Here is a 15734-nt window from a genome sequence, read left to right on the forward strand (position 1 = left end):
AGCCTGCTAGTGAGTGATCTGGGCCAGGGACCAGTGGCTCTTGGTGGACGTAAGAGTAAAATGGCCTGGGGTACAAGGGTGCACAGTTTGAAGCAGACAATGGTTCTGAAGCACTAAAGTTCCTAGGATTGCATGGCAGGAGCCACTCTGAATACAGGACATGAGATAGACTATGGGAGAGAATACTGTGGTCATGGTCTTTGGACACTATAAGCTAAAGAGTATTCAGTTAAAGAAACAGGGCGTGAACTGTGGAGAAATTAGCTTTCTGGAATCCTGGAAACCTGGAGGCAGAAATTTTATTTAGGAACATCTGTGCACTGACTATTTTTTTTTTAACCCAGATGAAGAAGTGGTTTTGCAGATGCTGAATCTAGTTTAAAAGTCAGAATTTAAATTTCTTCTTTAAATTAATATAAATATATACACATACCACATTTTAAAAAATGCATAATTTATGTACTATATTGTCTTCTTGGGTATATCTATAATAATAAAAGCATAATATGCTAATTAGACTGGACGTCCTTCCGGACATCCTTCAGGACGACCTTCCAGACGAAGCTGGGGCTGCGAGGGAAGCCTGAGTCCCGGGTGCCAGAGGGAAGCCGATGCCGGCAGCCAGGGAAGGAAGGCCTACTCTTGCACGGATTTTGTGCATTGGGCCTCTAGTTTATTTATATATCAGATATATATATATATATATATATATATATATATATATATATCCTATCTAATAAAAGAGTAATATGCACATTGACCATCACTCCAACACACAAGATGGTCGCCACAAGATGGCCAGCAGGGGAGGGCAGCTGGGAGGGACCAGGCCTGCAAGGGAGGGCAGTTGTGGGTGATCAGGCCAGCAGGGGAGGGCAGTTGGGAGGGACCAGGCCTGCAAGGGAGGGCAGTTGGGGGCAATCAAGCCTGCAGGGGAGGGCAGTTAGGGGTGACCAGGCTGGCAGAGGAGGGAAGTTGGGGACAAACAGGCCTGCAGGGAAGGGCAGCTGGAGGGACCCAGGCCTGCAGGGGAGAGCAGTTGGGGGAGCGGGGACCAGGCCTGCAGGGGAGGGCAGTTAGGGCCAATCAGGCTGGCAGGGGAGCAGTTAGGCATCAATCAGGCTGGCAGGGGAGTGGTTAGGGGGTGATCAGGCTGGCAGGCAGAAGTGGTTAGGGGCAATCAGGAAGGCAGGCAGGTGAGCAGTTGGGAGCCAGCAGTCCTGGATTGTGAGAGGGATGTCCGACTGCCCGTTTAGGCCCAATCCTACTGGGATCGGGCCTAAACGGGCAGTAGGACATCCCTTGAGGGGTCCTAGATTGGAGAGGGTGCAGTCTGGGCTGAGGGACACACACCCCCGTGCACGAATTTTGTGCACTGGGCCTCTAGTGTGTGTGTGTGTGTGTGTGTGTGTGTGTGTGTGTGTGTGTGTGTGTATCAGATGTATTTGCATATATATAGATAATTTTTCTAGAATGGTTCACCTAAGCCCTGAATTCCTAAATAAACAAGGATCAATAAGGACAGCAAAATGTCAAGATTTGAACTTTCGACTGAAGTACCATCTTTCATATATAGTGTCATAGAGCAGTTGACATCCCCTGTCAAGCTCTTTGAAAACCAAGAAAAACATGAAGAGATACTGTTCCTGCTTCCACTTTGCTTCCCAAAAGTTCTGAATCCTTGATTAATTAAACTGACAACCTAACCTCGCCCGATTGTGTGTTTTTGTGCATGTTCTCTCTCTCTGTGTATCTTCCTGCTAATGCCTAACCTACTTGAAAAACTGCACGCATTCTAGTTTCGCTCTGACTTGGCTTTGGGGAGGGGACTGCAGGCCTTCAACCTGTTTTTTTGATTCTCAAGTCTAGTCCTGCTAAGAGAGCCCCGAGATTATTGTCTGTTTTGCCATGAAAGGTAAGTGAAAAAGCCAGATCAGCAGGCCCAGCATCAATCCTAGAAAAACCCTGATGAACCAGTTCTCCACTGTATCAGTTTTCTCCCTCATTTCTACGACCTATTTCATTCCTCTGACCTTGGACCAAATGACTCCAACTCCAGGGGAAATCTATTAGATATTCAGGTACAAAGAGTCTCTTACCAGATGCCAAGAGATCATTGATGAGCACAAGGAACTTCTCATCGGCCACCTGGGCATCAGTCATGAGAAACACTGTGCTGAGATTTTTCACCCCGGCTTTCAGGCACAAGCCAGCCAGATCCATCTGCAGAAACAATCGATATCAGAGATCTCTGTGAAGAGGGCCTTCATGCAAGCGTTCTCCACCCACTCTTTAGGAATGGGCCAGTTTCTTGTCTACTTTCATTGTAAGTAAAGCAAAATGGCAGCGGGAGGTAGGGGAGAGCTCTATATGCACTGACAGTCAGGATACTACACCTCACTCCCAGGCCTTGGTTCCAATAGCGGTGGGCAGGTAAAATTAAATAGTGATGAGCTTTAGTTCACAAAGCCACTGTGGCTCCTTGTTAACTTTTAGAGCTCCTGCTTTGTGCACAGAGGTAACGGCTTTCCAAAGGACAGAGAAGACTCCTATCATCATACAGGTGAATGACCTGCCCCAGCAGGCAGGTGAGTGCTCCAGGTTTTCACAGAGAAAGACACTTGGGGCCCTGGCCAGACGGCTCAGTTGGTTGCAGCATCATCCTGTACACCGAAGGGTTGTGGGGTTGTGGGTTCTATTCCCAGTCAGGTTGTGGGCTAGATCCAGCCTTGGTTGGGGCGCATGCAAGAAGCAAACAATTTCTCTCTTCTCTTCTCTTCTCTTCTCTTCTCTTCTCTTCTCTTCTCTTCTCTTCTCTTCTTCTCTTCTCTTCTCTTCTCTTCTGTTCTCTCTCTCTCTCTCTCTCTCTTCTCTCTCTCTTCTCTCTCTCTCTCCCTTTCTCCCTCCCTTCCCCTCTCTCTAAAAATAAATGAATTGTCCTTAGGTGATGATTTAAAAAAAGGTACTTGGGGATACTTGCCTGGGCATGTATATATTTTATTCTAGCAGCATCTTATTTTCTCATGACTAGCTCCAGCAAAACACTTCTGTTGGAAAAAAACATGCATTGGCAGTCTCTCTCTCTCTCTCTCTCTCTCTCTCTCTCTCTCTCGCCTGATAGAAAATTAACCTCCATTCATAATTGCAGGTAGATACAGTTTTGGGTTAGGATTCCAAGCCTGAAGTTTTCCAGTTTAGTCAATCCTGGTTCCTTTGTCGTATCCCTCTCATAAAGCTCAGCCATCAGTCCCTATTGTTGGTCTTCTGCCTCTCGCACCACTCAAAGCTCATTCTTTAACAGCCTCATATCTCTCCTTACAGTAATCATTCATGTTCAAATAAATTCCCCCTTGAAGTTAATAAACTCCCTTTAGATCAATGGTTCTCAAACCCATGCATTTGCAGAATTACCAAAGACAATGCCTCTCAACTCTCATTAGAATCATCGGGGGGCGGGGCGGGGGGGCGGCCAGGCAGCTGCCCAGACTAGGTAAGTCAGAATTTCTGGGGGGTGTGCACTTATTTGAAGGGTTTCTGTGTATAGCCAAGGTTGAGAACCACAGTCGTGAGTCATTCTGTAAATGCATAATTCTCATAATGCACAATGTTGTCTTCTCTTTTTTTTAGAAGCGGTAAAGATTGACCTACTGAGAACGTGATGGGAGGGGGCTGGACCAAGTGGCCTTCGAAAGCTATAGAGAAAGCCTTGCTCCTCTTTCCAGGCCCACATTGTGGCTCCCAAGTGCCTGATTCTGAAACCAGGAAATGCCACTGAAGGTCCCAGCGGCTGGTGGTTACTAAACACACGTTTGAAAGATGAAATCCTTATAGAACTTGGACAGACTCTCAGAGTTGCTCCTAAGTCTTAGATCTGTGAGGGCACTTGATGTAGATGTGCTTCTGATTGGTGTGAGAGCCGGGGCTGCACAGATGTAGCTGAAGCAGCCGAGGTCCCGCAACTGCAGACCTGGGAAGGCCATGCTCTCAGGCTGAGACTAAGGAGAAAAGGGCCTCTCACCTCATCAGCCCAGAATTTAAACAGAAAATGAATGGACCGCTAGGCAGAGGTTCTGGGCAAGGGATCTGAGAGCCGATGAGAGGGAGCGTGGGCAGTTGGAGGAAGGCTGGCCTCCCCCACAGCCCCTCCTCCCTACCTTGAAGTCCAGGATCTGGTAGCCTTTGCGTAGCGTGATCTGGAACACGTCCATGGAGCCAATGAAGGCCGCCAGCCTGGCCAAGCTCTGCTTGCCGCTCCCACCCACTCCCACGAGCAGCGCGTTGCCTCGTGGGGACTCCAGGATGCGATTGATGCGGCAGCTGAAGGGAAGGAAGCAGAGGCACCAGGCTTCAGTCAGGCTCTCTGTGAGGAGCATGCACAGTGAGAGGCATACACAGAGAGGAGTGTGCACAGTGAGGAGTGTGCACAGTGAGGAGGGTGCACAGTGAGGGGCGTGCACAGTGAGGAGGGTGCACAGTGAGGAGGGTGCACAGTGAGAGGCATACACAGAGAGGAGCATGCACAGTGAGGAGCGTGTACAGTGAGGAGTGTGCACAGTGAGGAGCGTGCACAGTGAGGGGCGTACACAGTGAGGAGGGTGCACAGTGAGGAGGGTGCACAGTGAGGAGGGTGCACAGTGAGGAGGGTGCACAGTGAGAGGCATACACAGAGAGGAGCATGCACAGTGAGGAGCGTGTACAGTGAGGAGTGTGCACAGTGAGGGGCGTGCACAGTGAGGGGCGTGCACAGTGAGGAGCGTGCACAGTGAGGAGGATGCACAGTGAGGAGGGTGCACAGTGAGGAGGGTGCACAGTGAGAGGCATACACAGAGAGGAGCATGCACAGTGAGGAGCGTGTACAGTGAGGAGTGTGCACAGTGAGGGGTGTACACAGTGAGGAGCATGTACAGTGAGGAGTGTGCACAGTGAGGAGCGTGCACAGTGAGGAGGATGCACAGTGAGGAGGGTGCACAGTGAGGAGGGTGCACAGTGAGGAGGGTGCACAGTGAGGGGCGTGCACAGTGAGGAGGGTGCACAGTGAGGAGGGTGCACAGTGAGGAGCTTGCACAGTGAGGGGCGTGCACAGTGAGGAGGGTGCATAGTGAGGGGGGTGCACAGTGAGGAGAGTGCACAGTGAGGGGTGTGCACAGTGAGGAGAGTGCACAGTGAGGGGTGTGCACAGTGAGGAGCGTGTACAGTGAGGAGGGTGTACAGTGAGGAGGGTGCACAGTGAGGAGGGTGCACAGTGAGGGGCGTGCACAGTGAGTGGGAACTGTAACCTCCCTGGAGCGGATCATGGGCACAGCTGTGGGAAACTTGACTTAAATTGTCCCTATACCTGGCCTCGCCTTCTTGACTAAGTGGATTGAAGTTGCCATGGTGCGCAGTGGAGGAACAGCTCAGGGCTGTCAGGCAGGGCTGGAGGGGGCATGTGATGGCAAGGAAGAGGTGACCAGGGCTTATCCCCGACCCCTCCCCAGCTAAGCCTGACTCTTCCACCTCCCCACTTCATGTGGCTTCATCTCTCTGTGCTTTTGGGCAAGAGGAGGGGGCAGGAAAAAGAGAAAAGTAGAAACATACCATTAGAAAAAAAGTCAGGGGAAGGCCAGAGGACAAGTATGGACAAAAGCAAAATTCATCAGTGAATAACAGAGGCTGACAGCTCTCAGCTCAGCTCTCTCACCCTTCCGGGATGATGATGCCCTTATAATGAACATTTGTGGATTCTTAGTGCCAGCTCTACAAGACACCCATTTCCTTGGCTTCTGGATTCTTCCCTTTGCAGTGGTACTTACACTCTCAGTGACCAGATTCTCACCCAGCAATGGGGAAACATCCCCAGGCCCCGGCTTAGACTCTGCCCTCCAGAGCAACCCACTCCTCCACCCCCCTCCTCCATCGAGCTGCTCACAGCCTGTCCTCCAGGCCACCGCCACCTTTTTATAAAAATTTCCTTCAACACTACGTATAGGCCTATGTAAGAGACCTACATTCTCTATAAGAATAACTTCCATCCCTTTTCTCATCTTCGAAACAATAACTATTCATTATAAAAAATACATGGAACAGAAAAACTACAATTCTATCTTACATAAACACTATCAACATTAATTATATGTCCTCCTGAAGTTTTTCTAGCGTCTGTATGCCTATAGGTCTATATTTATGTGTACATACTTTATTATATCTGAAAACTCAATATATTTCTATCCCATATATTTTAAAAATGGGGTTCACATTGTACACTGAACATAGTGTTTTGAAATCATTCTTTTTGTTTAGCAGTATGCTGTGATTATTTCCCTATGCCACTGAGTAATCTGCTAAACCATGCTTTTAATTGTGGCACAATATTCCATTATACAGAATAAATTCCTTGTCTGTAATAGCCTCCTGTTGGATATTTAGGTTGTTTCTTACATTTTCCAGTTATTACAAATGCTATGTGAATATTTTTAGTTCATATCTCTATGTGCATAGCATAAGTTCCTAGAAGCAAAATTTCCAAGTCGAACAGTAAGACAATTTTTATGGCTTACTAGAGGCCCGGTGCATGAAATTCATGCAGGGGGGAGGGGGGGGGGTCCCTCAGCCTAGCCTGCACCCTCTCCAATCTGGGATTAGGATTAAACAGGCAGTCGGACATCCCTCTCACAATCCAGGACTGCTGGCTCCCAACTGCTCGCCTGCCTGCCTTCCTGATTGCCCCTAACCGCTTTTGCCTGCCAGCCTATTTGCCCTTAACTGCCCTCAACTGCCCTCCCCTGCAGGCCTGGTCACCCCTAACTGTCCTCCCCTGCAGGCCTTGTCCCCCCCAACTGCCCTTCCCTGCTGGCCATCTTGTGGAGGCCATCTTGTGTCCACATGGGGGCAGCCATCTTGTGTGTTGGAGTGATGGTCAATTTGCATGTTACTTTTTTATTAGATAGGATAGAGGCCTGGTGCATGGGTGGGGGCCAGCTGTTTTGCCCTGAAGGGTGTCTCGGATCAGGGTGGGGGTTCCCTTGGAGAGTGGGGTGGCCTGGGCGAGGGGCCTGTGGTGGTTTGCAGGCTGGCCACACCCCCCGGTGACCCAAGTGGAGGCCCTGGTATCAGGGATTTATCTATCTTCTATAATTGAAACTTTGTAGCCTGGAGCAGAGCCAAGCCTCCTGCTTGCTCTGTGGCCACAGCCATTTTTGTTGGGATTTATTTATCTTCTATAATTGAAACTTTGTAGCGGAGGCCAAGGCAGGCCAGGGCTGCGGGATCTTGGCTTCCTCCATCGCCGGGGCAACCCAAGCCTCCTGCTCTCTCCAGCTCCGTGGCTGCTGCCATTTTTGTTGGGATTTATTTATCTTCTATATTGAAACTTTGTAGCCTTGAGTGGAGGCCTGGGCCTGCCAGGGTGTGTGGAAAACTTGGCTTCCTTCATTGCCAGGGAAACCCAAGCCTCCTGCTAGCTCTGTGGCCATAGCCATCTTGGTTGGGTTAATTTGCATACTCGCTCCTGACTGGCTGGTGGGCGTGGCTTGTGAGTGTAGTGGAGTGATGGTTAATTTGCATATTACTCTTTTATTAGATAAGATGATACATACTGAAAAACTGCCCCGAGAATGGTAGCATCAAAAGGTGAATATTGGAGGATGAGAATATGTTAGGCAGGGTTAGTTGAATGAAAATGTGTTAAGCCAGTGAATTTTGGGATACATAACACAGTAATAAAGCCACCGTGGAGAAATGGATGCGATAAGGAGGAAGAGATTAACAGTGTTGGTGATCTTGGGATCCAAAGAATGTGCAAAACAAGAACTCAGGTGAAGTCCACCCAAATAAAGCAGAGGATAGATCTGATGTTCACTTGCACAGGCTACCTCCTGTGTCCTTGTCTTCTGTTAATGATATTATAATGAGAAATTCAATATTCAAATTAACTAATGGTAATTAGGGGTAGGGAAACTTAGGGTCTAACTAACCCCAATTTGGAGGCAGGGCTTGAGGGAAGTTTTGGCGGTGGGGTTTGACATGTCAACAAAATATGAGTGTGTATGAGGTTAAAGGGTTCATGTTAAGCTTCTATGGTTTGAATTTTGTTACTACAAATTTCTTGCATATACTGATGATTTAATCATGTAATTAGCATCAATAAACTACATGTCCATGGATCTTTATCACTTCATCTCTCCTATGGGATGCATCTGCTTTCTGAAAGGAAACCCTAGCACCGTGGTCGGCAAACCGCGGCTCGCGAGCCACATTCAGCTCTTTGGCCCCTTGAGTATGGCTCTTCCACAAAATACCACGGCCTGGGTGAGTCTATTTTGAAGAAGTGGCATTAGAAGAAGTTTAGGTTTAAAAAATTTGGCTCTCAAAAGAAATTTCAATCGTTGTACTGTTGATATTTGGCTCTGTTGACTAATGAGTTTGCCGACCAATGCCCTAGCAGAACTCCCACCTCGAGCAGAGAGGGGAGTCTTGCCCTCACCCTTGTTGACATTGGGTCTTGTGTTTGTTGTTAGTCCTTACCCAAGGATATTTTTTCCATTGATTTTTAGAGAGAGTGGAAGGGAGGGATGGAGAGAGAGAGAGAGAGAGAGAGAGAGAGAGAGAGAGAGAGAGAGAGAGAGAGAGAGAGAAATTGATGTAAGAGAGACACATCAATTGGTTGTTCCCACACGCCCTGATAGTGGCTGGGGATCAAAATGGCAAACCAGGTATGTGCCCTTGATGGGAATTGAACCTGCAACCCTTTGGTGAACAGGCCAACACTAATCACTGAGCGACACTGGCCAAGGCAGGTCTTTTTTTTTTTAATTTTGCTTATTCAATGGTTGAAAATATTATGGTTTTAATTTTTTGATATCTAGGTAATTGAACATTTTTCTTTTTAAAAATTAAATCTTTATTGTTGAAAGTATTACATACTAGTTTGCTCCCTTTTTGCCCATATTGACCCTGTCTAGCCCACCCAGGCTTCACCATCCTATTGTCTGTGTCCATCGGTTATGCATATATGCATACAAGTCCTTTGGTTGATCTCTCCCTACCTGCCCACCCACCTCTGCCTCCCCTCTGAGATTCCACAGTCTGCTGCATGCTTCTATGTCTCTGGATCTATTTTATAACATTTTTCTTATTAATCATTATATATTTCTTCTTTGTGAATTTTCTTTTTATGTCCATTGCCCACTTCTCAATTGTAGTATTCTTCTAAATTTGTAAGACCTTTTTATATATGTCTCAAAATCCTCCACCACCCCCAATTAGCACTTTTATCTTTTCATTTTAATGTTTTAGATATACAGAAAATTTTAGCTTTTTGGACTTAAATTGTATGTCCCTAAATTTATGTAGTTAAAATTTATTTCCCTAAAAATTTGGGAGTTTTTTTACTGAGCTGCACTTAATTCTTTCATAATTTTCCTTTTCACTTCATAATTTTTTGTTATGGCACTGTATTCTGTCTTGTACCAGGTAGACTTACACTGCTCTTGCTCCCTTATTAAACCATCGACTCTAGATGCCACAAGAGTGTGTATAATCATCATGTACTCTCTATAGTGCTAGTGCATTAAAAGCAGCCTACACTGTTCTGTTAAACAGAGCAACACGTACCTTATACCAGCATCACATTTGGGATGGTGCACACAGTTGCTCATTATGTTGGGTCAAGGAGTCTGCTCTGTGCCTATATTAGATGGTGTCTGACGACAATGACAAAAGGAGAAACTCTGGTGCTAAGATATCCAGGTCCTCTCTTCTAATTAAAAAGGAGGGGGCAGAAATGGATTAATGGAAGAGGGAGGCCAGCTGGAGGATGAGGGGAAGTCCAGCTGGTTCTCTGGGCTGCCTAACACCCAGCTCGACTCCAGAAGGCCTCGACTCAGCTTAGCATGGTGCGTGCTACTCAATATCTAAATGGAAAACACATCATTCGTGATGAAGTTTCCGAAGAAGAATGGTCGAGTCTGCAGCTGTCAGCATTAGACTCCAGCTGGGGATTCATTAACAACCTCTGACGAGGGCAAAGGACTCTGCATTCAAATTACAACATTTACAGAGAAGATCAATATTCGGAAGGGCTACTGGGCCAGGAAAGCACGGCAGTCTAAGCTAATTTATTGCGGCACTTCTGGCCGATTAGAAACAAAGCTGACGATGTACACAGCACAGCTGGAGGAAGCTGGCGCACTGAAGACTGCCTCCACCTCCCCCCCCCACACCCCCCACACACATACACACACGGGATGGGTCAGATACACGGGACGGGTCAGATACGCGAATGAAGGGGCACCAAGCACATCTGAGGTTCTTTTTTTTCTAAGAGAAAAGAAGAGAAGGCAGAAAAATACACGTGGCAGTGAATGAAAAGGGAAAGATAGGTTATGATCAGGCCCAGTGCAGGGAAAAGGTCCGGAGTGAAGCTTTAAAGACAAAGCAGAACAAGCATCTGCTGAGATGGTGAAGGAAGCCAGGAGGAGAGCAAAGTGGTACCATCAGGGGAGGAAACAACGGAGGGAAGAAAAGACTCAGAGCTACGAACTGCTCACCAAGTGCAAAGCACTCCACATGAGCAGCAGCCCCACGGCACAGGCATTCTCACCACCCTCATCCTCTAGAGGAGGAGGCCGAGGCTTGGGCAGGTTACCTGTCCTTCCGTAGGCCCACAGCCAAAGGTTGGCAGCACCAGGATTTGACTCTGGGCCCGGCTCAATCTACAGAGCATGTGCTGTAACTACTCCACAGGCCCCATTATCGAGTTCATAGCAAAAGCAGCAAAGCTTAGGAAAGGTGTAGGGGAATCAAACGAAAGAAAATGTTAAGAATTCAAGTGGTGAGAACAAATAGCCAATAAACAATTGAAATGAGCACAGGTCTTCTGGCACCTGTACATGCAGGCCCTCACCTTGTCTGGCCCCTCGGCCCTGGGCGTTCCTGTGGAAACGCACACGGTCCATCCCTCTCTGCCCCGCCCTATTCCCACCTTGGACACCAGAAGGTGGGACCTTTGGAGTGAGTCCACATGCCTCTGCCGTGGGCACTGTGCAGCGATGAGAGGCCACTGATCTGTGCTTCTCATGTGCTGGTTTGCTCTGTTTTCTGGTGTAGGAGGAAGATGCATCAGCTCTTTCTGGCTGGTAGGGGCTGCAGAGAGGACCGAGGAGCCTCAGGCAGGGAGGGGAGTGCAAGGATGGAGCCACAAGCAGTGGTATTTTAAATTATACATCCAAATGCACTTTATTCCTCAGAATTGCCCCTCAAGGCGGTTCATTATAGCCGTTATTTTTCCATTGCTAAAACAATGTTAGTCAGTTTGATCACTCACGTTGGAAACCACATTGACTGAATCACTTGCTATTGTCTCAAATTTAATTTACTCTTAAAAGATAATTTGTCTCAATCCCAAGACTATGACACAGGCTCGGGTAGCTCTTAAAGAGGAGGAAAATGCTCATTGAAGTTTCAACAAGATTACTGAACATTTCATTTTATTGTTGACACTATTACAGACGTCTCCCATTTTCCTCTCCTTTGTGCACTTCCACCCAATGCCCCCTCCCTGGCCTTCATTTAAAAACCATTGTTTATTGCCCACCCACTATGCACCAGGCACTGTCCAAGGTACTGGACTCAGTGGTGAGTGGGACACTCCGTGCTCAAGGAGCTTCCAGGATCAGGGGGAGACAAAAGGCACACGAAGAAGCATCCTAGTGTGATGGTTGCGAGTAAACATTCTTGAACCAGACTGCATTAGTGTGAGCTCTGTTACCGATTTATGGGGCGTGTGATGTTAAATGAGCCTTTTTCAGGGTTTTGTGATGACTAATCAACATGGTGGGGGATTTTTCTTCAATAATCTTCAGATGCTTAGGGGCAGGTATGGAATAAGAAGACAGTGGGGTTTTGTCACCTGGATGCAATGGCAGCAAAGTTAGGGAGCTTGCACCAGGGTGACTGAGCCTATGGTGATCGAGGAAAGTAAAGACATGGTAGATGAAAGGACAAAAGAGTTTGAGAAAGCAATTTTTTTCTTTTCATAAAATAGTCTCAATAAAGTATAAGAATAACTGGAACTGGAGCAGGTGAATGGAAGGGTAGGCAGTGCAAATCAGAGAGTGGAATGTTTGAAGTTGAGATTTTGGAGGTGGGTTCATTCTTGATAGAAGTTCCAGGATAGAAACATGTGAATGAGTGGCTGAGGTGGGATGGGAAAAAGACCACTGGAGCTAAAGAGGCTGAGGAACAGAAATACCAGGTGTACATAGATGCCAAGAATGAAGAAAGGTGTGATGGAAGAGAGAAGGATGGTGCCAGCATGAAGGATGCTGGTGAATGATGGGAGTAATGGATGCTAGTAGATGACAGAAAGAAGAAGAGGTAATGAAGAAGTAATGAGTATGGAAGTCCAGTTGCTTGTGCTTCAAAAATCCTGGAGTTTGTGGAGAATAAAAGGAGAAATGCCATTGGGATGGTGTGGGGTAAAGAGGTTCTTACTTCTCTCTAGGCCGTGGGGTACAGAGAATGGGGAAGAAAAACCAGCTGTCCTCAACTCAAGGTCAGTCAGGTCTCAGACAGAATTTATCAAGGAAGGAACAGTTCAGAGAAGTTGAAGATGAAATAGATTTTTATGCTTAAGACCATGCATATAGGAGACAGGCTGGGAGAACTGGGGCCGGCAGGGAGGGGAGGTGAATGTAAAGAGGGGGAATATAACGAGCAGTGTAGGCATAGCAATGGCATGACCATAAACTATCTGGGAGGCTTAGTGACTAGTTCAGTGATTCATTTGATAGCAACAGCTCTTATAAGGACATTTAACTTTTGAAATAGATGTGCACTTGTCTTAAACAAAGAGCTCCAATCTCATCATTATAAAATTGGCCCTATAAAACTAGTCCAGCTGTCTGGACTAGAATGGGATCAGGATACAGATGCTGAGCTGTCTGGTGCTCCTTTCGTTACCTCAAACTTTCCCTTGGTGTCACTGTAGTCATGCCCAGGGACTGTGAATGACAGACAAGGAAATGATTCCTGTTCTGCCTGAGGTCAGCACCAGGGTGCCCCCTAGGGCCAGTGGCAGGAGCAGCAGCTGCCCCTTGACCTCCACAGAAGAAGCAGTAACTGGATTCCTGGTTTGTCAGTGTCCTCCAAAGCCTAGGTGAACCCCAGATATGGGGAAGAGGAGGCAACCGAGAAAAGAAAACAAGAGAAACTACTTACACATGGCGCATGGCATTCTCAAACAGAACCAGGTCCATCACTGCGTTGACCTCATTGTGATTCTCCAAGGCTTCCGCCAGAGTCTGGGTCAAAAGTTCCCATGATCGTACGGGCATGTACTTGGGCTCCCCAATGCCATTTGCAAAGTGGCAATACATGTTCAGGCTTCCAGTCTGCTCCTCAGTCTCTTCCATATCCTGGTGATGGGATACAGGACAAGGGCCCTCCTTATTGACTTGGTTCTGGTTCCACACAGAGAGAAGAGCCCTGGTTTCCCTCTTCTCTAGGCACCTCCCTAAAATCAAGTATCAGTGTGATTCCAACACGTTTCCTCTGAGAGAGCCTTCTAAGGCAGATATTTAATATTCGTGTATCAGGTCCATGAAGTCATGGGTGATGTTTTATTCCTTTGGGGCTGAGTATGAAAAAGGAAGGGGGAAGGTGCCCTTCTCACAAGCACAGTAAGAAATGGGCTTTGTGTCTGAGCAGAGCAGATGGGGACACCGGGTGCACTTCTCTAAGCAGGGCTCTTGCACCACAGCCGAGTGAAGGAAATCATGACCCAATGGACTCATCTCTCCAGCACCTTCCAACACGTCTTATTCTGCAACCCACAGCAGTATCCTAAGGCATCCTTTCCTGTTCCCTGTGATAGTGCACTCTAGAGGACGCAAGCCCTGACCATAAGCTCAGCACAGAGGGCTTGGTTTCTGAAGAATATGCCACTAGCCATCCTTAGGTGCCTGGTTTGTTTATAAGGACATTGATGATCTTTTTTTAAAAAAAATATTTTTATTGATTTCAAAGAGGAAGGGAGAAGGAGAGAGAGAGAGAGAAAGAGAGAGAAGAGAGAGAGAGAGAGATCAATGATGAGAGAGAATCATTGATCAGCTGCCTCCTGCACACCCCGCACTAAGGATTGAGCCCACAACCCGGGCACAGACCCTAACTGGGAATCGAACCATGATCTCCTAGGTCAGTGGTCGCAAACTCATTAGTCAACAGAGCCAAATATCAACAGTACAATGATTGAAATTTCTTTTGAGAGCCAAATTTTTTAAACATAAACTTCTTCTAATGCAACTTCTTCAAAATAGACTCGCCCAGGCCGTGGTATTTTGTGGAAGAGCCACACACAAGGGGCCAAAGAGCCGAATGTGGCTCGCGAGCTGCAGTTTGCCAACCACAGTCCTAGGTCAATGCTCAACCACTGAGCCACTCGAGCTGGGAAGGACATTGATCATCTTAAAGCTTTTGCAGTAGAACCCCTATTTATAAACTTCCATAAGGATTTGGGCTTCTGGTGTGCCAACTCTTGTCCCCAGGACAAACCGTACCATGTTTAATGAATACTTAGTACAACTCAACCTAAAAGACGTGGAGTCTGTTTCTCTTCACCACCACTCTGTTCGCTAAGTATTGAAGACGTGGCTGATTTTCTTTTAATTCAGAAGGAACTACTTATGTATCAAACACAAACACCTGAGACTTCCAGAGTAAGAAGGGTTGTAGAGGAAGCAGGGCTAAGAAAGAATAGGTTTTCTAACACAAAGTTAAAGTTTATACCAGCACAAGCAATTGTCCACATCGGCCATTCTTTCCTCCTAAAGTTCAGACTGGAGGGCCACCTGGAAGAGAGGCAACCAGCCTGCTGTTCACCAGCAGGGGCATTGCCCAGGCCAGGGCTCTGTGGGGTCAGCCTTGAACATAGTACCTTACACTTAAGCCTGTGGGACTAGATTCATCAAACCTAATGGAGGGAAAGTAATATTCTTAGGAAAACCAGGACTGTTGCCTGGTAATAATAATAAGAAGTGAAAGAGTTAACTATCAAAGAGTTATTATATTTTGAAGGTAGTTTTAGGGCCACAGAAAACACACTATTCTGGCTTTGCTGGACAGTCACAATAAATGCCAGACATTTGGATAACATAATGCCGGAGAGCCATTCTCACTAGTTGAGGAAAACTTGTGGGAACAGATGTGGGAGTACAGTTACCCAGTTTGAAAATGAGCTAATATATTGGGAATCAGTCCCGATGGCAGTCAATTTACACTGACGATGCAGCAGCGAAACAGTGAAAGTGAGACCTGGAGAGCCCGGGCTACAAAGACTCTTTGATGAACAAAATACGCCTCCAGTTCTGTGAGCAGAGCCAGGCTGGATAGAGGGGAGAGGGAAAACCAACCCACACAGTGAAAAAGGGTTCTTCATAGTGAGCCTGCATCCCACAAGTGCCACACATCAGAGAACTTTAAGTTTAAGCTTTATGGTAGGAACAGGACTGCATCACTTCCTTGGTGAAAATTTGGCAACTTTTCTTTAATAAGAACACCAAGGTTTGGTGCAACGGTGCTTCAGGCTGGCATGTCAATTGTTGTTGGGACTCATAGGTACAGAGAACATTGTGTTGGCTGCCAGGTGGGAGGTGGGTTGGGGGCTGGGTGAAAAAGGTGAAGGGATTAAGAAGTACAAATTGTTAGTTACAGAATAATCCTGGGATGTAAAGTACAGCCTAGGGATTATAGTCAATAAT

General features: G+C 46.9%; 1 protein-coding gene across 1 annotated transcript in view; it reads right to left on the reverse strand.

Annotated features, from left to right (window-relative positions):
* DNAH9 (dynein axonemal heavy chain 9) overlaps nt 1-15734 on the reverse strand; it is a 333701-nt gene that overhangs the window by 120185 nt on the left and 197782 nt on the right. The window contains exons 43-45 of the mRNA XM_054709112.1: nt 13198-13394; nt 4155-4317; nt 2100-2223 (exon numbers count right to left, since the gene is read on the reverse strand). Coding sequence (XP_054565087.1) covers nt 2100-2223; nt 4155-4317; nt 13198-13394 — 484 coding nt within the window. The remainder of the gene's footprint in view (nt 1-2099; nt 2224-4154; nt 4318-13197; nt 13395-15734) is intronic.

Source organism: Eptesicus fuscus, chromosome 20 (assembly GCF_027574615.1).
Source record: "Eptesicus fuscus isolate TK198812 chromosome 20, DD_ASM_mEF_20220401, whole genome shotgun sequence".
In the NCBI taxonomy this organism is placed as follows: domain Eukaryota; kingdom Metazoa; phylum Chordata; class Mammalia; order Chiroptera; family Vespertilionidae; genus Eptesicus; species Eptesicus fuscus.